Below are 24791 nucleotides of genomic sequence, written 5' to 3' on the forward strand. Positions count from 1 at the left end.
TCAAGTTTCAGACAATTTTGTATCTCCAATTCACCTCACTTGTACGTCTTTGGACTGTGGGAGGAAACCGGAGCTCCGGTAGGGAACCCACACAGACTCAGGGAGAACATACGTCATACATCTGGGTATTGAACGCAAGATCTTGTTTCTGTGAGGCAACAGTGCTACCAACCAAGCCACTGTGCCACCCTAATAAGATGTAAGGACGTTTCTTGACCCTAGTTAGTAGTTCTCTAACCATTTAAAGATAGATAACACACTGCCAAATGAAGTACTGGAATGTATTTTTAGACAACTGGCCAAATCCAGTGAATGAAGATGCAAAAGAAGAGTCTAATACTCAAAGCCCTCTGTGCTGTGGCAGTAGGACATGAACTCGATTCGTTTGAACAGACAATGATAGATCCTGCGATGTGTAACCACGTGTAAGACGTTCCTTGGTCATCGCAGGGTTACTACATATAATAACATGACATCAGACGTCTGAGCCAACAAACGACCACAAAACATATTCCGATGAAAGTCTTACTGACTCCCGTCTGTGAACACTGAAAGGCTTCTTACGAGCAGTGAGATTAAGAGGATGTTATGCAGAAAGCGTCTGTTGGGTTCTCACGAGAATCTGCTTGTGTGAAACCCACACTTAGCCACCTTAATCTGCCCTACTTCCGTGAAGCCTCTGCACGGCTGCCTGGCATGTTTTCTGATTTCGGCTCGTGTCTTTCATCCTGTGCGACCAGAGATACCACAGGACACCAGTCAGAGGGAGAAGATTGTGGCGACTGAAGCCACACGTTCAAACGCTTCCCGTCGGCGCAGACTAACGTGGGCGGTTCACGGTTTCTTTTTCTTGTTGTTGTTGTCTGTGATGCCTCAGAAAGCCACCTTTCAAGTAAAGTTTGGCAAACTACATCAATGGTGGATTGAAAAAGTCTTTTCCTGCAGTAGTCGGAGCGTGCGACAAATGCTCATACAGCTCTTTAGTCGCACTCGCACCAGAACACAGAGACACCAGAACTTTCTTTAGGAAGATAGTAAAAGGGTTGGGGTGGAAAAAAGATGAAGGCTGAATGATGAAGGGAGAAAAAAACTGAAGAAATATAACAAAAAAATACAGAAATACAGAAAGCAGCTGCTGTCTTTTTGTACCCTGCGTTGGTTTCATGCGTTTCCTTAGGGAGCGCATTTACAAAATGTGCGCCGTGTTTCTGACTCCATCTGCTTTATGAGAACATTCCTTAGTAACAAGTCTGTGTTTGGATAAACACTAAAAACGGCCTCTCGCTCAGTTTATCCATCTGATAGTCATAACGTGACATCTCGGCTCTGTTAAATAGGAGTCGGCGGTGGAACAGAAAGCTTTTGATGTGACTTGGCAGCTACATGAGCGACGTACAAACAGAACACGATGCGCAATCATGCAAACACTGAATCGCTTGCAGAATTGCAGAAGTATCAATGCTATCGAACACGCTGCACTTCTGCTGCATCATAACGCTGGATCGAATCTGATCTCAGGTCATTAACTAAGACACTTCCAAAGTGTCACCGCTGATCTGATCCAATTTGTACAAAATGAACAGTTAAACTACAATGTAGAGCGAGTACAAACAGTTTCCTCTTCAAACACAATGCGCCTGTTCTTCAGCGACAGCACAATGCAGTTTGGGGTCAGAAAAAAACACATACGAGCTCGACCCTAAAGCATCCTGGTGCTCGTGACTTCTCATAACCACCGCGGGGCTTTGATGGCGCTCATACACAAACTTTCACTGTGCTAAATACTTAACTAGGCAATATTTCACACCTTTCTAAAGACGTGCCTACAGGAGACAAGCGTCATTACACTCACTACGTTTAACAGTATGCAAACCATGCATTACTGCTTTAAATAACAGGGGAAATAATAGAAAAGGGGGGAAATGGGTTAAAAAAGGCGGTTAAAAAAGCATAAGCAGGATTTTCACTTTACTTTGTAAATATACAATTACTGACTGTAGCCACACTGTCCAGGAAATGTTCAGGTGATGGACCATTCTCAGCACTGCCATGACACTAAGGCTGCATTCACATGAGAAGCAGGAAAACCGCTTTTGTGCCGGCTGTGCCATTGTTTCCTATGGAGTGTGGCGGTGCTGATTAGCTTGCCGCTGAGCTTTCCTGGGCGGCGTGCAGCGTACACTTTTGCCTTGCTTGGCTTGTTAAAAATTGTTGATTTAATTATTATTAATTTTCTCTGCGACCCTTTTTTGGCTCACGACCCACCCTAGTCCCTGGGCTAGTACATTAAAGGGCTGTGCCACCCAACCAGTGTTTTAAATGACCTAAACCTAGCCGTGCAGTACAATACTTGGTCAGAAATGAAACTGTACACGTCTGTAAGAGTCTAAAACCTCCTGAAATCAGACGCCATTAATTCGCTATTTACTCACATTTCAAAAGTTTGTCCGTATTCCTAACTGCCGTCGCTCGACAGCGAATGTAACTAATAAGCAACTTGCATGAACCCACATTAGTAAAGTACAAACAGTATGAGAAGAAGATTAAACAGCCTGAGTCTATTTATAAAGCGTGTGTATTATAAAGTGTATTACGGAGACGTGAATATTTCAGTAATAATACTGAAGCCGCAGAATGTTTGCTGCCAGTAATTCTCCTCTTTCATGTTTCACTGCTGTGGCCTGAGGAAGTCTTAAAAAAAACTACAGATGAAGAGCTGCCAACGAAGGGAAGGAGGAGGTTCATACACACGCTTCTCTCACACTCACACACACACACACACGTACACACAACTATACGAGCTGCTCAGAGTCTCCCACTGGTGGACAGACACGGTCATTGCATGCAGAGGTCATTGCAACCAGCCTACAGGCAGATGTACCCACTGGGTTCCTGCCATTCAAAAACATTTCTGTCATATCAACAACTGACTGGATCACCAGGCAAATACTCTATATTTCATATCATTTTAGCTTATTTTGTGTTGTACTAAGTCATATATTTTTATATGTTATATTTTAAATGTAAATGTTTCTGACACCAAACAGGCATAACATTATGACCACCTTCCTAATATTGTCCTAAAGGTGTGCTGTGGAATCTGGCCCCAAGATGACCGGGGTCAGCATGGGCACCCTGACTGGTCTGCGGCGATGCACTGTGTATTCTGACACCTTTCTATCAGAACCAGCATTAAATTCTTCAGCAGTTTGAGCCACAGTAGCTCGTCTGTTGGGTCGGACCACACGGGCCAGCCTTCGCTCCCCACATGCATCAATGAGCCTTGGCCGCCCATGACCCTGTCGCCGGTTTACCACTGTTCCTTTCTTGGAGCACTTTTGATAGATACTGACCACTGCAGATCGGGACACACCCCACAAGAGCTGCAGTTTTGGAGATGCTCTGATCCAGTCGTCTAGCCATCACAACTTTGGCACTTGTCCAACTCACTTAAATCCTCACGCTCATCCATTTTTCCTGCTTCTAACATCAACTTTGAGAATAAAATGTTCACTTCCTGCCTAATAAATCCCCCCCACTAACAGGTGCCGTAATGAAGAGATAATCAGACACTCCACCTGTCAGTGGTCATAATGTTATGCCTAGTCGGTGTATAGTCACTTATCTAGTAAGATGAATATGTTTATTTATCATTTTTACATCGGTATATTGGGATGGACATTTTGAGCATATATGAATATGGGGGGGCTGTCTCGGCCCCCCCAACTCCAATATATATTGTGTTTATGACCTTGCATTGCATCAACACAGGACTCAGGAAGTACAGCTGATCCCAGCTTACATGTGGCATTTAAAACCATGACAGACTGTGACAGCATAAAGTATGTGGACACACATGTGCAAGTGTTTCAGCCACAATTATTGCATACATGAGTGTAAAATCAATTGTTTAAATTAAATGACACTATTTACAGTAAACAAAAACTAAGTGGACGCACCTCCTGATCTTTAATTGCTATCAGGTATACAAATAAATCTCTATGCTTTCTGGGGAAGCTATACGCTTAAGCTCTGCTCTCCACTATATCTGAAAATAAATGCAACTGTTCAATATCCACAAACCCCCAGACGCAGGTTCCAGTGCCGCGTGTGCCAGCATTCCATCTGAAAAGCAGACAGAAGAACAAAAGCAAAGAGCATCGCAGAGTGAGAGAGGAAATGTAAGAATGTGAGTGAGAATAAAGAGAGAGAAAGATTCATCCAGCCGGGTTTTTCTCTCTCTCAAAGTGGAAAAGTTGGAAAGAAATGGAGGGGAGGGAGCAGAATAAATCTGTCTTCTGAAGGGTCCTCTGGCAGGAGAGAGACGAGAAACGGGTGCAGGAAACCGCGCAGTGCCATAACTTCACCCCCACACACACCCCTCCCTTTAAGCTCTATGCTGCCATTTCAATCACGGACAGTAAAAGCCGAGTCATGCACCATTTCCTTCCATGAAAGCTCAGTGGCTTCTGAGGAACTTTTCACTCACCTTTCTAGAATTACCGGGAATCTTTTCGGCTGCTGTTTTATGCCGGTACAGGAGGCAGGCGCTCGTTCTGGAGCTAATCAAGTGTGTAGGTTATGCACTTTGAGAAAGAGCAGAGCCCTGAACGCCATTTACAAATTTCTACTACGGGGTTCCAGCAAAAGTTGGTGGCCACACAAAAAAATACATAGATTATGCATAGACAATGGTAGAAATTTGAGCTTTTCAGACAAGCGCAAAGAATTTAAACAAACCTCACATTGTAGTAGCTCTTGTCATTAATTGCACCCTTGATGAGATGTGATCAGATCTTAATGATAATTGGAACGATTCACTAAAAATAATTCTTGTTTAATTTTGAAAATTGAATTATCACAATTACTTCTGTTACTCCTTAAATCACAGTCGTGAATCGTTTTCCATGGTTGGAAAATAATAGAAGAATTTCAGGAATAAACCATTTCTTAGGTTTTTTTTTTGCATTTTCCTCCCAATCTAGTTGTATCCAATTACCTGATTGCATTATGAGTCCTCTCTACTGATGCTGATCTCTACCCTGGTTGAGGGTAGAGGGCTGATCTCTGCCCCCTCCGACACATGTGCAGTAGCCAACTGCATCTTTTCACCTGCAAGAGGCGAATTCATATGTGGATCAGCTTTGTTTCCGGATAGTCACACCCTGATCACATTATCCCGCCTTTGTGCAGGTGCCATCAATCAGCCAGCAGAGGTCGTAATTGCATCAGTTACGGCTCCCACCCTGTATGAACAACAGCCAATTGTTGTTCGTGTAGGCGCCCAGCCCGAGTTCGAAATGTCGGCTCTGGTGTGCTAGCGTGTTTTACCGCAGCACCATCTGAGCGCCTTGTTCGTTTTCATTTGAATATCTATCTGAATAGCATGTTGGAATGATTTTGTGAATCTACAAGCTGTCCACAGTTATGTCCACAGTGTCACGTAATAGCTGCTATGGTGTCACAGTGCTGTAACGTTCGAATATCGTTTATTTGACTCAATATGACCCCAAATTGCCCAACTAGTGGTACCAGGGCTTTGGCTGAGGCAAAGATAGCTTTGAGAAAGAAGTTGTATTGTAACATCATAATATTATTATTATAATTCTATTTTATCATTAATTACAGCTACACATGTTTTATTGTGGCTTATTTATGAATTAAGCTTCATCATACACATATGTTCAGTATTATCCACAGGTCAGGGTACTGGAATGTGTCCCCTGTGACTAAAAGAGGACTACTCAATTATTATATGATAATACTATTGCTAATTTATTATTTATATTATTATTATATAAAAACCGCTGCAATGTATAAATGTTTTCACCTGAAACAGATCAAGCAAGGCCTAAATCTGCTAAATTGCCTTGTCAGAAATATAAACTGCTATGGTAATGGCACGCTGATGGATGCATGATAGATGACAACAGTGCGGGTGGCTGAAATAGCCAAACAGCATTTAGACAATCACAACTTGTAATTTCTGACAGGTTGAAGGAACTTCGCGTCTCAAACAGATGAAACTGTTAGCAGGACTCCTCCCGAGGAACGTGTGTGTGTGTGTGTGTGCAGGTAAAAGGAGATTCAGGCAGGCTGGGTTTAGATGTATCAGTACCAGAGTGAGAAGAAACATCAAAGAGAAGTCGCGTCTATGAGAGTCTCAGCTTAAGCAAACAGAAAAAAAAACCCTGTCATGGCACTGCTGTCTCTTTTTCTATTTACTCTGGTAAAAAGCCATTTGGGATCAGCGTTGGGAAAACAAGCAGGACCTGATGAGAGCTGTCAGCTAAACTTCCTGTCAGCACTCACGATCTTTATGGGTTATATTAAAAGCGACCGACTATCACCCGGCATTTAGTTAAGTGCTAGAGAGACGAGCCAGCCTGCACGCGGGTATGAAGTGGCAACTGTCAAGTGACAACCAATATATTTCAATGCATCAGTAATAATAATAATAATAATAACAATAAAAATTATAATAATATTATAAATAATAATAAACAATATTTTTTATATAATGTTTTTAATGTAAATAAAATATTTACATATACATATTCCAGTGTATTATTAGTAATTATAAGCTGAGATATGTATATTTAAATATGACTAATTAATTAATTATTAATTACTTATTAATACTTATTACTATTCTTATTATTATTGCTATTTTCCTTCTTCTTCATATTATTATTAATAAAAATAATAACATTTATAATACCAATATAATACAATTAATAATTATAATAATTATAATAATAATAAAACAATAAGCTGGGATATGTATATGCAAATATGACAAAGAAAATTATACTTATTATTATTATTGATTTTATTATTTTTATTAATTATAAGCTGGGATAATTATTAGTTATGATTAATTATTGTATTAATTATATTATATTTATTAATTATATAATTATATTTATTATTTTTATTGTTATTATTACTATTTAATAATTAATAATATGACAAAAATAAATAATAATAATAATAATTATTATTATTATTATTATTAATATTAATAATAATTCTTATTATAATTATTTATAGTTATAATTTATAATTATAATTTTTTTTGTCATATTTATATATACATATTCTAACTTGTTTTGGAAGCTGGGGTCAAAGCACCCCTGGAGCCAAAAGGTTAAAGAGCTTTGCTCAAGGGTCCAAGAGTGCCTGCTGCATATCAGAGCCAGGATTCAAACCCACAGCCTTCTGACTGATAGCCCATAGCTCTACCCTATACTACTGCTCCACTCGAGCACCCTGCTCTTTAATATGGTTTTTAATATGGGACCAGAATATCTGTGGCACTAGGGCAGGGATGTAAACAAACAAGCTGCTCTTGTATGTTGAGAAACTTCAAGAGGATGGTTGTACACAAACATACAAAGAAGTAGTCTGGTAAGATAAAGGAAACCTGCAGAAAGAATCTCTGGATAGGTCTAAGAAATAAAATTTTGAAATATATCGCTCCTGCTAACATTAGTTTCAAAGGTGTAGAAGTACCGGAGCACATAAACTCACCCGATTTTACTTTAAATGTTAAAATGCAAGTTTTGTACGTGGTCAAAAAAAAAGGGACATTTAAATGATGTATTTATTTTCCTACCTCCGTATCTGCTCTGAAAACTGGGGGTTGCTCATCTGTAAGGGCACTACTTTTTCTCAGGCTTGATTTTGGGAGAATCTAAAGAGAGGAGGGAGGAAAAGAGATCAGATGAGCGCAAAGAAAAGGATCAAAGAAACCCCTTCTTCCTGCCCTCTTCTTCCGTTCCACTAGGAAGCCTTGGCACTTACCGGAGACAGGGGAATAGGGTTCTCTCGCAAATACCTGGGGTTTTCAATCTGCAAAAATAAAACAATACAACGAGGCTTTAACACTCCTTCTGACTTGGCAAGCCGCCTTCAATTCCTTCACGCTTCCCCTCCCACTCCGACCTCCATTTATTTATCATAAACAATGTGGGCCGACTTCAAAGGATACCACTTAAACACACACTCTTCCCTAAACTGGGCTTGTTTACACAGAAGAATAGCAAGGGTCATTTCGGAGGCATTGTGCTCGGCCGATCCGTTTCCGCTTCTTTTTTGGACTGTATTTTTTTATTGTTTCCTTTAGAGTTTTGGATTTTGTCAACAGTGCCCACATAAACACACAAAAAACAACCACAGCACACAGCCGGGCATCGCAGCGCTTTGATTGAGACACAAAGGAAAAGGATGCGGACCGTAGGAGGGGGAATGACTTTCCAAAGTCATGCAAATATTGCTCATGGAGGAGACGGACAGACGGGGAGAGTGAAAGTCCCTCAAAAAAGTTCCTAATTTAGTCATGTCCGACTCTTTATTGTTAGAATCTTGCTGCTTGCACGACTAACGGTAGTTTAGTATTTAAGGTAATATATAATTATAATTATCTGGAAGGTGTATAAATCCCAGGTATTTCCACTGAACACCTTTGGGACGAATTGGTACACTGATTGTGAGCCAGGCCTTCTTATATCATCAGCGTCTGACCTGACGAATGCTATTTTGGCTAACCTATCACCGAGATCTAGGTTTACTATTGGCTGTGTCTGTAGGTGGAGGGACGATGGTCGAGCAGGGAGTGACCGTATGCGATACTGCTGCTGTTAAGCCAGCAGCTGCCAGCAACCGCATCTTTTTACCTGCTAGAGTGGCAGCTGCTGGCTTAACAGCAGCATTATCGCGCATGGTCACCAATGGCAACAGTCCATTTTTACATCCTAATGACAGTAGCCTAACCCGATACCCCCCAGATAACACGTACATGTAGTGAATAAAAACATGCTTTCGGTTACCCCCAGGTTCCAGCTGTTGAGACGGACCTCTAAGTCACTGTCGTCAGAGGAGGCGGGCTGTTTTCTTATTCGCTCATCCTGAGAGGAAGACTAAGGTAAAGATAAAGAGATCAGTTATCATGTTATTAGGGAAAACAGGTCACCATCTGGTACTCCTCAGCAGTATATATTATATACTCCTCTATAGTATATATAGAGGCTATATTATGTATCATTTTTATAATAATAGAGAATAGACACACAGACACCATTTATTAAGTTATTAGGAAAAAACTGCTCACCATCCGGTACTCCTCAGCAGTAGGTTTGATTGGACTGGATGATAAGGGTCTGGAAGAAGATTTACTAAACAGATTCTTCCTCCTGTGAATGAAACAAAAACACTTTTTCATTTGAGACCAACTTTCTAAAAATAATGTCACTTAAAAATATGCATTGCTGGGACGAAAGCAATAAACTGCAGGAACAGTGGTTCTCAAAGCAGGGGGGTATTGCAGGCGGGCACAGCAAGGCTGTACCGCCGTAACGAAGGGTACATGACGGGAAACGAGGGCGGACACACACGCAGAGATCTTATGTAATGTTGATTCATAATTACGATGGACAAGACAGGGTATCACAAGACAAGACACACAAACACCTGAACTAGGCTAACCGCTGTGCTAAATGCTAAGCCTAAACTATCTTAAACCCTAAGCTCAGCTAAACCCTGAAAGGTAACCCAATTCTAATGTTTAACGTATAGATGCTAATGCTAAACATGAACCTGACTAACACAAAACTTCTTACAAGCCACCCACATTTTGTCCATTATTTGTACCGCAAACCAGGCAACACAAACAATGCTTCTAAACAAAACAAAATAAACTTAATTAATAAACATGGTGGCAATCTGGTCCCACTGTGGTTTACACAATGTAATGTAAAGCCCCCACAAGAGGGTGTTTGTGTACAAGTTTGTTTTGTTTTTATGTACCTGTTGACAATAAGAATTGGTAGCTCAGTGGTTAAGGTACTGGATTAGTAATCAGAAGGTTGCCAGTTCAAGCCCGAACACCAATAAGTTGCCACTTTTGGGCTCCTGAGTCAATCATAGTCACTATGACTATATTATTATGACTATACTACAACTACTTACTATAAATAACTACTTAAGTAACTATAAGTAACTAATTATTATTATTATTATTATAAACAAAGGACATCAAATGCTGTCCACTGTTAATATACTGTAGAATTAACTCTGCAGCTCTATATAAAAACAAAACAATGGCTTTGAAATCAGACTTGAATAAATGTGACTTTTAAAAACCGCCTCATTCAAACAATATTCAAAGTCACATCAGCTCTACTGCTGACAGCGTGACATGTCAACAATAACAGCTAAATGTGTATGTAAAATACTGTGGTATAACCACCTACTGACATGTCTGCCCTCAAACCCCCGTGCTCACGACTATAATAAACCCATCTGCACATTTTGCATACAGATGCCACACGCCTATGCCGCTTGACTTTGAAGCTTCCCTGGTTAGCCATCCTTTCAGTTTACTGACGCACGCGGGAGCGGCCGAGGTTCACATCAAAGCATTTCTTCACCGCTAACAATAAAAGGATCTCGGGCCACACGTCCTGTTCTGGCTGTATGTTCATGCTGTCGTTCATCCACGCAGATTAACGTGTGAGCTGTTTTACAGCGGGTTTATTGCACCCGGTCCGCTGTTCCTCAATGATTAGCCTAGCAGATACAAAGTTTCTGGGCTGCCTATTAAAGTAGGAACAGACTCTGAACTCAAAAACGTGAATATGAATGAAATGGTCGGCTAAAATACCGATGAAGCTATTAGCATGGGCATTAAAGCAGATCCTCCTTTAAATTCGTCAATCGAGTGACAAGTACAGAGACAAAAACAACTCAGCAAAACATTTCTATCAAGTTTTTTGGAAACAATGACCAAAAGAATTTTGGCAAAAAAAAGGTGAGACATTTACTCCCAACAACCATGTACCTGCTGTCAAACATGGTGATGTTTTGGATGGCAAAAAGTAGAGAGAATATTACTGAACATGAGAGTGCCATGACACACTTATGTAAAAAAAACTGTAGCTCAACAACGGGGGGCACGAGTTCCAATCTCAGCTCTGCTATCAGCCGACAGGGTGCCTACACAGTCACGACCGGCTATGTCTCCATTAATGCTACAATTGTGGCCTCTGCTGGCCGGTCAATGACGCCTGCACAGGGACGGGGAATAATGGAGATCAGTGTGTGACTCTCATGCAGGTGAAAAGAAGCAGTTGGCAAACTGCACACACGTCAGAGGGGCGTGTGCTGGGTCCACCCGTGTTCTGAGAGATACAAGTGAGTAATTAGATATGATTGGATTGGAAGAAAAAGAGGAAAATGCATGGAGTACAATTTAACCGTTTTTGGTACACGGATGTTAGCTGAGATGCTAGCGGGTTGTGTCACCTCAGCTTATTGGTTTGAACTGCCTGAGGCAAACTGTGTTAGTTTAGTAAGCGGAAACTGCAGTGACTGTAAGTATTGCGTCTGAATAGTTCGATGTCTTATTAGAATCTTCTCTAGTTAGGCAGCAAGGCAGCTCACTAAGTTTTTGGACAGACCCCATGTCACACAGACAGAAACATTAAGACTGGAGCTGTGCAGTACTACCACTACCTACTGGAGCACTGTGCCACCACTTTACTTATTCCAGCTACACCAGCAGCACTGCAGTCTGAAGTCACAATACAAAACAAATGAAGCTGTATTACAGAATGGGCACCAGAAGAGGGTGCCGTCCAATCAAAATATTTTTGGAATTTTATTCCGCAGACATAATTTCATGCACACGACACGTAAAATCAATCTTTTGATCTTATTTTATCTATGCAAGAAATGTTGAGATGGCTGCTGATAAAACGGACGGTAAGAACAACATCAAACATACACAAAGAGATACCGATTACCTCTCACTGCTGTTTACATAGAATGACAGGCCAATAAAGACAGTCTGTTTCATCTTTAGAGCTGTCCACACACACACGGGCGCAAGCACACACACACTCTTTTGAGGCAGCGGCAGATGAGGGCAGGCTGTTGTGATTGGCGGCCGGCCGTTAACAGGTGGACAGGGATAATTGAATCAGATCAAAGCCTTTGCAGAAGCGCAGGTCTGCGCTGGAGTGGCGAGGTGCCGCTGATTAAAGCCTCCTGACCTCCAGGTGCTGAGATTGGACCCAGACTGCATCACAAAGTCTTCTGAAAAGAACCATACACACAGTCCTCTTACTCTCTCTCTCTCTCTCTCTCCAGAGCGTTTTATGTCCTCCGCCCTTTCACTTCAGAAGTCTAACACCTGGAGGCAAGGTCATCACGGACGCTCTGCTTTACCGGGACCCTGAAACCCATCTGAAATCTCTTAAGAGGGCCAAGTGTTGGCGTCTGGGTAAAGGTTTTCATGTGCTTGATGAAAATGCAGATGGTCAGAATAAATGGGGTGGAGGGGGGTGCAGCCTCCTTACTAATCTAATAACTAATCACTCGTAGCATTCTAATCAAATCTGTTAAACTGTCCATGCCAGTCAATTAACGTGTTGAGAGGGTTTGTACAAAGCACCCTGATCTCAACCTCGATTTTTTCTTTTTGTTTTTTCTAACTCTTCATCAATTGAAAGACATTTAATGAAAACCCTATTATAGGACCCACATTTGATAAGCATACGCAATTTGCGCCATCTCAATACAATCTTAAGAGAATGTTTGAGCAATCTAAACATTTTAATGCAAAACAAGTGCAGTTTTTTATGTGGTGTAACTTTGAAAACCATTTAGTGTAAGCAGAGCTTCAAAATAATGCTACTCAATCCTGAACAACGTATTTAAAGGCAGCATCAGTGTAGTAGCAGGTAGGGCTGGTGACGCATAACTTCTGGCCATTCCTGATCTAGGCAAACTAGCCAGATGTCTAGAACCCGATCACCACAAGTGGGTCAATGAATGGCAATGGAATGAATGTCATTTACAGCAAAGGGTCTTTTAAACTTTTTTTCCAGCAACCCACATTTTGTCCATGATTTTTACTGTGACCCAAACAACACAAACAATGCATCAAACGAAACACAAAACAATATATAATTAATTAATAAAAATGGTGGCAATCTGGTCTCACTTTGGTTTACAAGGTGTAACATAGAACCTCCACAAGGGGGCGTTTGTGTACAAGTTTATTTCATGTTTGTGCCTGTTAAAATTTGTGATTTAATTATTATTATTTTTCTCTGCAACCCATTTTTTCGCCTTTCTACCCTTGGGTTAGATAATTTACAGCAAAGGTTTTTTTTTTTTTTAAATGAATACATTATTATTAAGCTAGACCAACATCAGTTATCAACAGATATAACCGCCTGGACTTTGGGGGGTGGGGTAATGTGGGTGGCTAAAACCATTAGATGGATTGATGCCCTGTATTCCTGTCTTGCCCACAGTGTTTCTGCTGCGACAGTGACCAGGATAAAGCAACTGATGTACTCACTCATGTACTTTTTCATATACAAGTCATTGATGTTCCTATATACAGTATATATATATATATATATATATATATATATATATATACATATATACACACATATAGGTACAGCCTTTAATTGATCCTCACAAGCTACCATCTTTGTGGTGTTTGTCTTGCTTAGCTTGTGTCTGTGTAGGGTTCTGTTAGGTATTTTGGTTTCTTCCCCTGCCCAAAAACACAAAAACCCCAAAACACAAATCATGCCAGTACATCACACTAAATTTCAACCTAGGTGTTTATAAGTGTATATTAGAGAGTTATTAACTTGTGTTTTACCCTGAATTAATTTGAATTGCTATCCTATTATAATTATACAAGGCGAGGTAAATTACGATAGTAAATTACTACTGCAGTACTAGGATCCAGGGTTTTAATCCCCAGTGGCACTTTGAATGTGAAACACAAGAACAGCCATGCATGTTTCAGGTCCATATTTAGTTAACAGGACATATCAGAGGCTAAAATTTGTGTTTAGGGTTTTCCCAAACCAGTGCTGGCTGATCTAGCCCTTCCCTGAACTCTGGTCAGAAGGTTTCCCATCAACAACACACTGCTGCAGAAAGCAAAGAGCGCCTCCTAGTGGCCACAGAGAGAACAGAAATTCAGGTCACATATGGAAAAATGCCTGTTCACATTAATACAATAGAACAATTATAATCTGACCTTTATTACTAGATTATTAGGACAGTTTTCCATCCCTGCATGTTTTTTTTCTCAAGAACAAAGTCTCTTTGGAACTAGAGTTTGGGGTTTAGGAATGCATCAGGAGCTTTCAAGGCAATAATGAGGTTCCAGGTAGAAATGGCAGGTCTGTCTGGGTCTGGTGATTGGTTCAATATTCTATCATGTGAATATTTGATTAAACATGTTATTTTAGTTTCTGTGTTCAGGTTTTACACTAGCATGGAACAAATGTAGTTATTTAATACATGGAAGACCAAGTATAGGCTGGATTGACGTCACCACAACATAAAAACTTCAGCAATCACTGATAGCAATCAAACACGGTCACATCACAAGAGAACTAACAGACTCGTCCCTTTCATCTAATCTAAACAAGCCGGCCACATGAAAGAGCTTCTCCAGAAAAACTCGGCCTGTGATCCAAACCTTTAATGATCGTACCCAAATCAGAGCCTGAACTTCAATCCCCTGCCCCTGCAGTACCGAGTCTATGCTTTCAAACAGCTGCTAGCCAGAAAATGCTAAACTCGCCCACAATATCTGCTGCCATGTCATTTTAGCAGGAGAAAATGTTTCAAAACAGTTTATCAGGGAAGGTCATTTGTATAGGTCTATTTTGATGTGATTGATCTCAGTGTGTCAATCATGATGATTTGTTAGTAATCTGAAATTGTTCTACAAATAAAACCACACACGACTAACCAAAACAAGAACTAAAATCCAGACAGTGACTGGACAGTAAACTAAACAGTTCAAATTAACAAAGGAACTCACATGGTGATGGATTAATACAGCCTGTAAAAACTGCACTCTCATTTTAAAATTAAAATATATGAACTTGACCACCATAAAAAACTGATTACAAAATGATTAGAAACAATGATCATGATCTAAGAGGACGTGACTTAAAAAGAGCTTAGGGGCGCCCAGGTGGCACAGCGGTATAACTCTGAGCTCCCAGGTTCGAATCTCGACTCTGCTACCAGTCGGCTGGGCGCCCTCTAGCAGACAAAATTGGCTTTCAGTCTGCTGGGTGGGAAAGACCGGACTAAGGGGTGGGGTTATCATTGCTGTGTAAGGACCTTGGTTGCCCAGGGCGACTGTACAGAAAGTGGAAGAGCGCAGAGATTGGGGCGTGGCTCTCCGTTCACAAAGCCGACCTCATGCACAAATCCACCAAAGTACGGGAGAACAGGTAGTTACTGGTTACACAAGATTCATCAGTTCACGTCACTTGCACGTTTTTGGACAGTGGGAGGAAACCCACGTAGACACGGGGAGAACATGCAAACTCCACACAGAATGGACCCGGTCTGCTCCACCTAGGAATCAAACCCAGGACCTTCTTTATGAACAAATAAATGAATGATCTGATTAATTATCGAGCTCTGTAGGCCACTGGAGATTGTGACAGAGTGGTTGATCGAAATACTCGACTCGCCAAGTGTAGACAGTATGAAACTCACCACGACACTGATGCAGAACAGACTCCAGATCTTTATGTGCCAAAAACAAAAACAGGTTTCATTAAAAAAAAGGATTTTGTAACACATACGCACCAGCCGCAGCCACTTTAGTCTCGTTTAGTCTCGCTTCCACTAAATATTCCTCATCCTTTTGAAGTGGTGCACAGCAAAGAGCTCCAGTCAAGTGGATCAGACTGGGAAAGAACTTCAAAAGTTTTGTGCCACACAGACAAGACAGGAACTTTCTCCCGTTTGGCTGAGTTATCTGTATACTGGGTGTTTGTGGTAACTCAATGTCAGCCATAACAGCTGGCGTAACAGGATTTCGTCTGAGTTCAAAGAACATGTCATTGTGTCTGGCTGGGGTTTGCTGGATTGGTGAAAAGGCTGTAATAGACCACTGAAGTCGTGTCGTCATTTTGTAGGCCACGCCATGTTGTTATGCCCATATTTGGTAACCCGGGTCTAAGAGAAATTTTGAATGGGAAATATGAATGGAGATTTAGAAAATTGCCTCTCTCGCATCCTGTAGTCATAAAAAATGTTCCAAAGCTGTTACGTTTTGTTTTATGGAGATTCTTCTGTCTATTATCACACCCTTCTAATTACTGAATTCATGCATTTCAGCCACAATATTTGATAACAGGTGTAATAAATCAATTTATGTATATATTAAATAAATTATACGCTTTTAAATTTGCAGCAACAGTTTAAGGAAGGTTTTTTCCTGTTCCATCATGACTGTGCCCCTGTGCTTGGTTTAAAGAAGCTCCAGTGTCTTGCACAGAGTCCTGACCTCAGCCCCACTCAACAGCTCTGGAATGAACTGGAGCATCAACTGAGGCTTTCTTGACCAAGATCAGTGCACAAATTCCCACAGACATACTTCAAAGTCTTGTAAGAAACTGTCTTCAAAACTGAAGGAAATACTGTATGTTCTGCTTTCAGAAACTGACCTGGACTCTGAGTGGCCAGGGTCCTTTCTGTGTGGAGTTTGCATGTTCTCCCGTGTGTCCATTTAGGTTTACTCCGGGTGCTCCAGTTTCCTCCTACTACAAATTAACCTAAGTGTGTGTGTGTGTGCCTGTCTGTCCTGTGATGAACTGGCAACCTCTCGCCCATTAAGTCAGACCCACCACAACCCTGACCAGGATAAAGCGCTGGTAAAACAGACAATATTTGAATGAAACTGAGTTTGTTTTATGCAATAATAATGATTCACACCCAGTCTGCACTGTGTTAACTGCAGTCTAACACCTAATATTGACTCTACATTATTTATTACCTCACTGCTTTCAGTCAACACCAATACAATCTTTTTACTGTACTGGAGAATGCTAATGTGATCTTGTTTTAGAAAAGCATTTGCAATTCAGGTGTTGTATTATTTCTCCAGGATCCTCTGAATTATGAAGTCGTTAAAAAGTCAAAATATGAATATTGCTACATATAAGCTAATGCTACTGCGCACTGAATTGACGTCACTAAACTGGAAGCCTCTTAATGTTTTCTTTTTTTTTTCTTTTATAAGCCTTTTAAATAACCGCACGAAGCAGCGCGATTCACCAGAGTAACAGTGGAGTGATATTCACAAGTTTTGGTTGATATTTTTAGTAGCTAGCTACATTAACGTAGAAAGCGAGGATGGTTGGGTGTTATGCTTTTGGTTGTACTCAACAAACGCGGGCCGCTCTTTCAGTCAATTCGATTGGTGTAGTTCAGTGACGTCTAATTAATGTGCAGTAGCGTTAGCTTTCGTGTAGCGTTATTAGTATTACGACCCTTTAACAACCTCGTAATTCAGGGGATCCAGTGATGTACAGAAGGAATATGTACACAGGACAAAACGTACAGGGTTCTGAACATGTTTATTTAGCACAGGATGCGTTAGAGACGATTTTTTGAAAACCCCGTTCAAATTTCCCATAGGAAATCTGAGTTAGACCCGGGTCTCCAAATATGGGCATAACGAGGACTACAGAATGACGCACGACTTCGGTGGTCTATTACACAGCAGGCCTTCTGGGGCACTATTCTACCACATGCTTGCAAAGACTGTGAAGATAAATTGTTGTAATGAGGCAAAAAAATCATGGAAATGTTATGAAAATAGATCGTAGGTAGCTCCCACTGCCATAAGCTTGTTATTAATATGCAGCTAACATCTCCCTCTGTGTGCTGAAAACGGTTTAATTGTCACTGACGGGATTGCCTTGTATTTTCATAGCTAACAGAGCCATACCTGTTTGAGTTCTGAAGTGATGATGGGTCCCTCAGTAGACTGGACCATGCGTCATCTGCATGATCCAGCTCACTCGATACCCAGTCTGGCAGCATGGCGGCGTTCTGTGTTCCAGGTCTGGACGCTAGCGGCTCATCATAGTAGATAGACTGTCAAGGTAACAAAATCAGATCAGTGTTCAGAGTTCTGCACTGCTGACAGAAGGTTAAGGAGATACACATTATAGATTCACAGGGTTCTAGTTCTTAACCCTTCATTGGGTGTATGTGTTCATCTGTTTAGATATCTCAGTCAACTAATTTACACATTAAATTCTCTTTTTATGCATTTTATCCCCTTTTTTTAGAATTTAGCATAGCCAATCCACTGCTGGGGACCCTGACGGCGTCCGAGAAGGGTGTGTAAGCAGCTTCATTTGTTAGGCTGACATGAAGTCACATTGTTTCTAATAAACACAACAAAATAAACAGAACATTTTTCATCACAGAGAAGCATTTACCATGTAAGTTGGCAACGTTTTTAAGCTGCCCATCTCAGGTTTGTGAGTAAAAGGGCCCTCGAGGTTTCCTCTTCGGAGCATGTGCAGAAGTAGACAAGCATATGCATTGCGATTCTTCCTACCCATCAGGCCGGAGCCAGACGCCACAGGGTCACAGAGCTTCTTAATCCACAGGGCACACCGCTGTCGCTCTGGTTCACAATAAAATGACACTTTATGCTCTACATGCACCATTTTACTGAGCGGTTTTGTATGAAATGAGAACTAACCTGACTTGTGAGAAAGCTTAAGCACATACGGTTTCATGTCGACCAGATAGTGATCAAAATCAGAGTCCAGTTTTTCCAGCGAGTCATCATCGATATTCATGATGCCCTGCAAAGCAAAAAAAAGATAAAATATTAACTATATTAGGAGCAAATACAAATATGTGATTTGTCTCTCCTTTCCTTCCCGAACACTTCACATTTCACTTTATATATAATAAAAATTCAAAATGAGAGTGACAAGTATGAAACCAAGCGACTTATATACAGAATACAGACAAATATACTTCATATGTTTACATCTGATTTAAAGCTTTTACATATTTATGAAATGTCATATTTAACTATGGCTTTTTATAAATCCAGTTGAACAAACCAAAGTATGACTACGTTTTATAATGTTTATTTGTTTATTAGGACGTCATGTTTTACACTTTGGTTACATTCATGACAGGAACGGTAGTTACTCATTACACAAGATTCATCAGTTCACAAGTTTATATCGAACACAGTCTTGGACAATTTAGTGTCTCCAATTCACCTCACTTGCATGTCTTTGGACTGTTGGAGAAAACCGGAGCACCCGGAGAAAACCCACGCGGACACGGGGAGAACATGCAAACTCCACACAGAAAGGACCCAGACCGCCCCACCTGGGGATCGAACCCAGGACCTTCTTGCTGTGAGGAGACAGTGCTACCCACTTAGTCACCGTGCCGCCCCATTTTATAACGTAGCTGCATTTGTAAAATAAATAAATAAAACATTACCCCCAGATAACTATGAGTAAATAATACATTTAAATTTGTGTATATGAATGTAATAATTTTGTAAATGATCACATTTTTTGACAAAAGAGTGAAGTACTTTAGGACTATAAGAGCCTTAGAAGTCTATAGTAACATTACCTCACATTGCTATTGCTGACAACAGAATTAGTTGCTGTTTCCTTTTAAGTAGTTTAAATTGTACATATGTTATATTTAATGTTCTGTTACAAATATTTATTCATGTCAAGTCAAGTTCATTTGTAAAGCGCTTTTTATGATAGACATTGTTTTAAAGCAACTTCACAGAATCCAAGACCAACAGACCAAAAACCTCCTGTTGAGCAAGCAGAGGGCGACAGTGGCAAGGAAAAACTCCCTTAAAATTAAAGGAAGAATGTCTTTGCTGCTATTAATTTGACAAACAAGCCCATAAGCATAGACAGCATGAAGTCACAATGTTTTATATATTTATTCATTCATTCATTCATTCATTGTCTCTTTTACCACCGCTTTATCCTGTTCAGGGTTGCAGTGGCTTTAATTCACTCAGCGAAAGGCAGGAAACACTGCAGACAGGTTGCCAGTGCATCACAGAGCAAACACACTCACACTTAGGTTAGTCTAGTGGTTAAGGCACTGGACTAGTAATCGACATGTCGCTGGTACAAGCCCCATCACTGCCAGGTTGCCAATGTTGGGCCCTTGAGCAAGGCCTTTATCCCTCAATTGCTTAGACAGAATCCTGTCACAGTACTGTGAGTCGCTTTAGATAAAAGCGTCTGCTAAATGCTGAAAATGTGAATGTGAAATTTTAGTATCTATTATTAACCTGACTGTCTGTTTGTTTGTTTGTTTATTAGGATTTTAACGTCATGTTTTACACTTTGGTTACATTCATGACAGAAACGGTAGTTACTCATTACACAAGATTCATCAGTCCACAAGGTTATATTGAACACAGTCTTGGACAATTTAGTTTCTCCAATTCACCTCACTTGCACGTCTTTGGACTGTGGGAGGAAACCGGAGCATCCGGAGGAAACCCACACGGACTTGGGGAGAACATGCAAACTACTACATAGAAAGGACCCAGGACCTTCTTGCTGTAAGGCGACAGTGCTCCCCACCCAGCCGGTGTTATATACAGTTGATATAATGTGTATGTACTGTATCCAGGCCAGAGCAGCTGTGAAAGATAACTACTGACCGCTGTGTGAAAGCTTCCATTCATTCATCTGTCTGAGCTTCTTGTTACATTAGTAAGCTGGTTAGTTTGGTTAGGTTTAGTTTGTAACATTGTAATAACTAACTAGTTACATTTTTATCTCCATGACTCACAAACTTACCGACAAATTTAATAAGAAACAACTTTAGCGACGGTTTACTGGATCCCTGACAACAACAGAAGCGCCTCAGAATCAACACACCGGATCTACATCACATATAACTGAACTGAAACATGGAGTGTTTATATAGATGATGAGAAAATTTCAGCTTTAAATCCTGAATATTAAATAATTTAACAAACTTAACTGATCAGCATCGAGGTGTTTGTGAATCAGAGCTGCCAAACGGTTCAAACTAAGTTTCTCTGAACTCAGATACAGCAATCCTGCTAACCATGGCAGCACGGGCAAAATAAAAGTCCTACAGAAACAGAATTACTGACCACATGAAGCTTAAACTGCAGTATTTTTACGGGGCCCCTGAGGGAAAAATAAGTAAAATTAAAATTTAAGTAAAAATAAACTTTAAGTAAAAAAGTGGTGAGCACCAGTTACTGTGTGGTTACATAGTATTTGGTTGGCACCACTTATTATCTGGTGCGCCCACATAGTATCTGGTGTGCACCACGTAGTAACCACATAGTATCTGGTGCGCACCACTTATTATCTGGTGCACACCACATAGTCACCACTTATTATCTGGTGCACACCACATAGTATCTGGTGCGCACCACTTATTATCTGGTGCACACCACATAGTCACCACTTATTATCTGGTGCACCCACATAGTATCTGGTGCGCACCACGTAGTAACCACATAGTATCTGGTGCGCACCACTTATTATCTGGTGCACACCACATAGTCACCACTTATTATCTGGTGCACCCACATAGTATCTGGTGCGCACCACGTAGTAACCACATAGTATCTGGTGCGCACCACTTATTATCTGGTGCACACCACATAGTCACCACTTATTATCTGGTGCACCCACATAGTATCTGGTGCACACCACATAGTATCTGGTGCGCACCACTTATTATCTGGTGCACACCACATAGTATCTGGTGCGCACCACTTATTATCTGGTGCACACCACATAGTCACCACTTATTATCTGGTGCACCCACATAGTATCTGGTGTGCACCACGTAGTAACCACATAGTATCTGGTGCGCACCACTTATTATCTGGTGCACACCACATAGTCACCACTTATTATCTGGTGCACACCACATAGTCACCACTTATTATCTGGTGCACACACATAGTCACCACTTATTATCTGGTGCACCCACATAGTCACCACTTATTATCTGGTGCACCCACATAGTATCTGGTGTGCACCACGTAGTAACCACATAGTATCTGGTGCACACCACATAGTCACCACTTATTATCTGGTGCACACCACATAGTCACCACTTATTATCTGGTGCACACCACATAGTCACCACTTATTATCTGGTGCACACCACATAGTCACCACTTATTATCTGGTGCACACCACATAGTCACCACTTATTATCTGGTGCACACCACATAGTATCTGGTGCGTTCCACTTATTATCTGGTGCACCCACATAGTCACCACTTAGTATCTGGTCAGCACCACTTATTATCTGGTGCACCCACATAGTAACCACTTAGTATCTGGTCAGCACCACTTATTATCTGGTGCACCCACATAGTCACCACTTATTATCTGGTCAGCACCACTTATTATCTGGTGCACCCACATAGTCACCACTTATTATCTGGTCAGCACCACTTATTATCTGGTGCACCCACATAGTCACCACTTATTATCTGGTGCACCCACATAGTATCTGGTGTGTTCCACTTATTATCTGGTGCACCCACATAGTCACCACTTAGTATCTGGTCCAGCCCCGGTTCTGGACTGCTTTGCTTGGGGGGGCAGTAAAACCTAATGAGGGGGCATGTTGATAGTCATGTTTTTGAAGCCAGAAATATATTCAAGGCTTGATTTGTGCATGAATGATGACAGCCAAGCTATTGATACTGGCTTAAAGTGATGTATGAGGTAAAGAAATAAAAATGCATGTTTTCGAACTTAAACTTAAAACCCAATGATTAAAAAATACATGTTGATTATGTAAATGGAGAAAAAGATTATCTAATTGTATTTCATTTTAATACGCCCCCTTAATTAAATTGCCATTACTAATAGAACAACTCTATTTCTTGAAAGGCTTTAATACAAATTTAAGTCAAAGCTGACAAATGTACCTACACACAGACTGAGAATATTCAAACGTGGAAATAGGAATGAGTGAGAATATTTATATTATTGGGAAATTTAAATATAAAGAAAACAAAAGAATACTAATTGTGTAAAAAAAAAGTGTTTACCAGTATACCTGCCTCTCGCTCACACTAACATATACTGCCGAACTGAACTGTTTGGGGCGGTCTGCCGATTTTTATATGACTCAAAGAGCCAATCAGGAATAAGCAAGGAAATATCTTCATACTGTAAAACAAAATGCATTTTTGTGATTGGTTCAGAGATAATTTTAAAAATAGCCGTTGCTTGCATTGTGCTTGGGGGGGCAAAGACACAATTTGGGGGGGCAATGCCCCCCTCAGCCCCCCCCTAGCGCCGGCCCTGATCTGGTCAGCACCACTTATTATCTGGTGCACACCACATAGTAACCACTTAGTATCTGGTCAGCACCACTTATTATCTGGTGCACACCACATAGTAACCACTTAGTATCTGGTCAGCACCACTTAGTATCTGGTGCGCACCACTTTTTTACTTAAAGAAAACAAATAAATACACCATGTCCCTTTAGGGGCTCCATACAATTCAATTAATTGAGTAAATAAATATATTTAAATTAGCAGTTGCTAGGTTAAATGTTTATGTGATAGACACTCAGTAATGTCTTGGGTAACTGATTTTTTTGGAAGGTAACAGGTAGCCCAGATTTAACTTACACATACATGGGAAGATGTAAAACTCTTTACATACAGTACTTAAAGTCTAGGATCAAATCTTGAATCAGGTCTTGAATATGTATCTAAATATTTAGCAGAATAAGCTAAACACATTGTGTTATAAAAAAACAGATTTAATTTTATAAAGACAGGTTTAATCCATGACTGTATGCTTTTGGCTATTATATGATGTTCGTGCAGCTATAGTTTGTAAATTGAAATTTTTAGATTTAGGCCCCTTAGGATTGGCACCCCTGGTTTAGGCTGCCGTACAAGAAAAAAAGCCCCTGCTAATTCTTTGTTTATTGTTATTAAATATTTAGCACTTTAAGCAAGCTCTCGCCTTCTGGACTTTTAATTTGAAGCTTAGTAGCAGTAGCTTGATTATACTGTAGAAAGCGGTTGTGGTCTCCTCGCAACAGTGCAACAGTAGGCACGTGGAGGGTACAATCCCCGGGTTGCCAGGTCTGTACCACTCGGTGGCGCTGTGCGCGTTTTTTTCGGAGACGCACCAAAGTAACTGAACTCTGACGTCACTCGGAGCCGCTCAGAACCGCGCTGAGAGAACCGGCGCATCCAGCAGCGCGTCCACAGCGTACAGACGGAGAGAGCGGGCCGGCGGGAGAGCGCGCTCCTCTTCCCCGCCATGGCTGCTGATCATTACCACATGCACGACTCATCCGGCGCTGTCGCCAACCGGTTCGCGCGCAAAGGAGCGCTGCGCCAGAAGAACGTGCACGAAGTGAAGAACCACAAGTTTATCGCGCGCTTCTTTAAGCAACCCACCTTCTGCAGCCACTGCACGGACTTCATCTGGTAAGAGCTTCTGCAACCACTGACAGCCTGGCTGCTGTGAGAAGAAGCGCTCATATTAATGCAAAAAAAAATAAAAATAATAGAAACCTTAATAAAGACCATTGTGATGGATAGCTGTAGATAGATTATTGGCCTCCAGTAGTTTAACAAGCAAAAAGTAAGTGTAAAGGGGGTAGCGAATGTACAACGTGCATATATACAATATATCGTATGCAAAAAAACGTGCAAATTGTGCATGTGGTGCATTAATAATAATAATAGGAGCAGTAGTGTATCTGTTCTTATAAACAATATATACAGATATATAAATACACAAATAATGATATCGTTATAGTTATAAATATATGCAATATATCGGTTATGGGTATATTTATAGACAATATGACCAATAATATGTATGTATGTATGTATGTATGTGTGTATGTGTGTGTGTATGCGCACCGGG

At 40.8% G+C, this 24791-nt stretch overlaps 2 protein-coding genes across 4 annotated transcripts in view; one reads left to right on the forward strand and one right to left on the reverse strand.

Moving 5' to 3' along the window:
* Nucleotides 1-20938, reverse strand: part of cep112 (centrosomal protein 112) — a 119722-nt gene extending 98784 nt beyond the window's left edge. Inside the window, exons 1-8 of one of the 3 annotated variants that reach the window (XM_062985093.1) lie at nucleotides 20869-20938; nucleotides 18569-18674; nucleotides 18300-18490; nucleotides 17801-17949; nucleotides 9113-9194; nucleotides 8832-8921; nucleotides 7807-7854; nucleotides 7619-7696 (exon numbers count right to left, since the gene is read on the reverse strand). In XM_062985093.1, the coding sequence (XP_062841163.1) occupies nucleotides 7619-7696; nucleotides 7807-7854; nucleotides 8832-8921; nucleotides 9113-9194; nucleotides 17801-17949; nucleotides 18300-18490; nucleotides 18569-18668 (738 nt within the window). In that variant the 5' untranslated portion in view covers nucleotides 18669-18674; nucleotides 20869-20938. Of the gene's footprint in view, nucleotides 1-7618; nucleotides 7697-7806; nucleotides 7855-8831; nucleotides 8922-9112; nucleotides 9195-17800; nucleotides 17950-18299; nucleotides 18491-18568; nucleotides 18675-20681; nucleotides 20734-20868 lie in introns of those variants that run through there. The other 2 variants (XM_062985094.1, XM_062985095.1) reach the window with 2 other exon arrangements.
* A 3197-nt stretch (nucleotides 20939-24135) lies between these two features.
* The window catches only part of prkcab (protein kinase C, alpha, b), a 65779-nt gene continuing 65123 nt past the window's right edge, over nucleotides 24136-24791 (forward strand). The window contains exon 1 of the mRNA XM_062985096.1: nucleotides 24136-24346. Within this exon, the coding sequence (XP_062841166.1) occupies nucleotides 24177-24346 (170 nt within the window). The 5' untranslated portion in view covers nucleotides 24136-24176. The remainder of the gene's footprint in view (nucleotides 24347-24791) is intronic.

The sequence above is a fragment of the Trichomycterus rosablanca genome, chromosome 22, assembly GCF_030014385.1.
Source record: "Trichomycterus rosablanca isolate fTriRos1 chromosome 22, fTriRos1.hap1, whole genome shotgun sequence".
Taxonomy (NCBI): domain Eukaryota; kingdom Metazoa; phylum Chordata; class Actinopteri; order Siluriformes; family Trichomycteridae; genus Trichomycterus; species Trichomycterus rosablanca.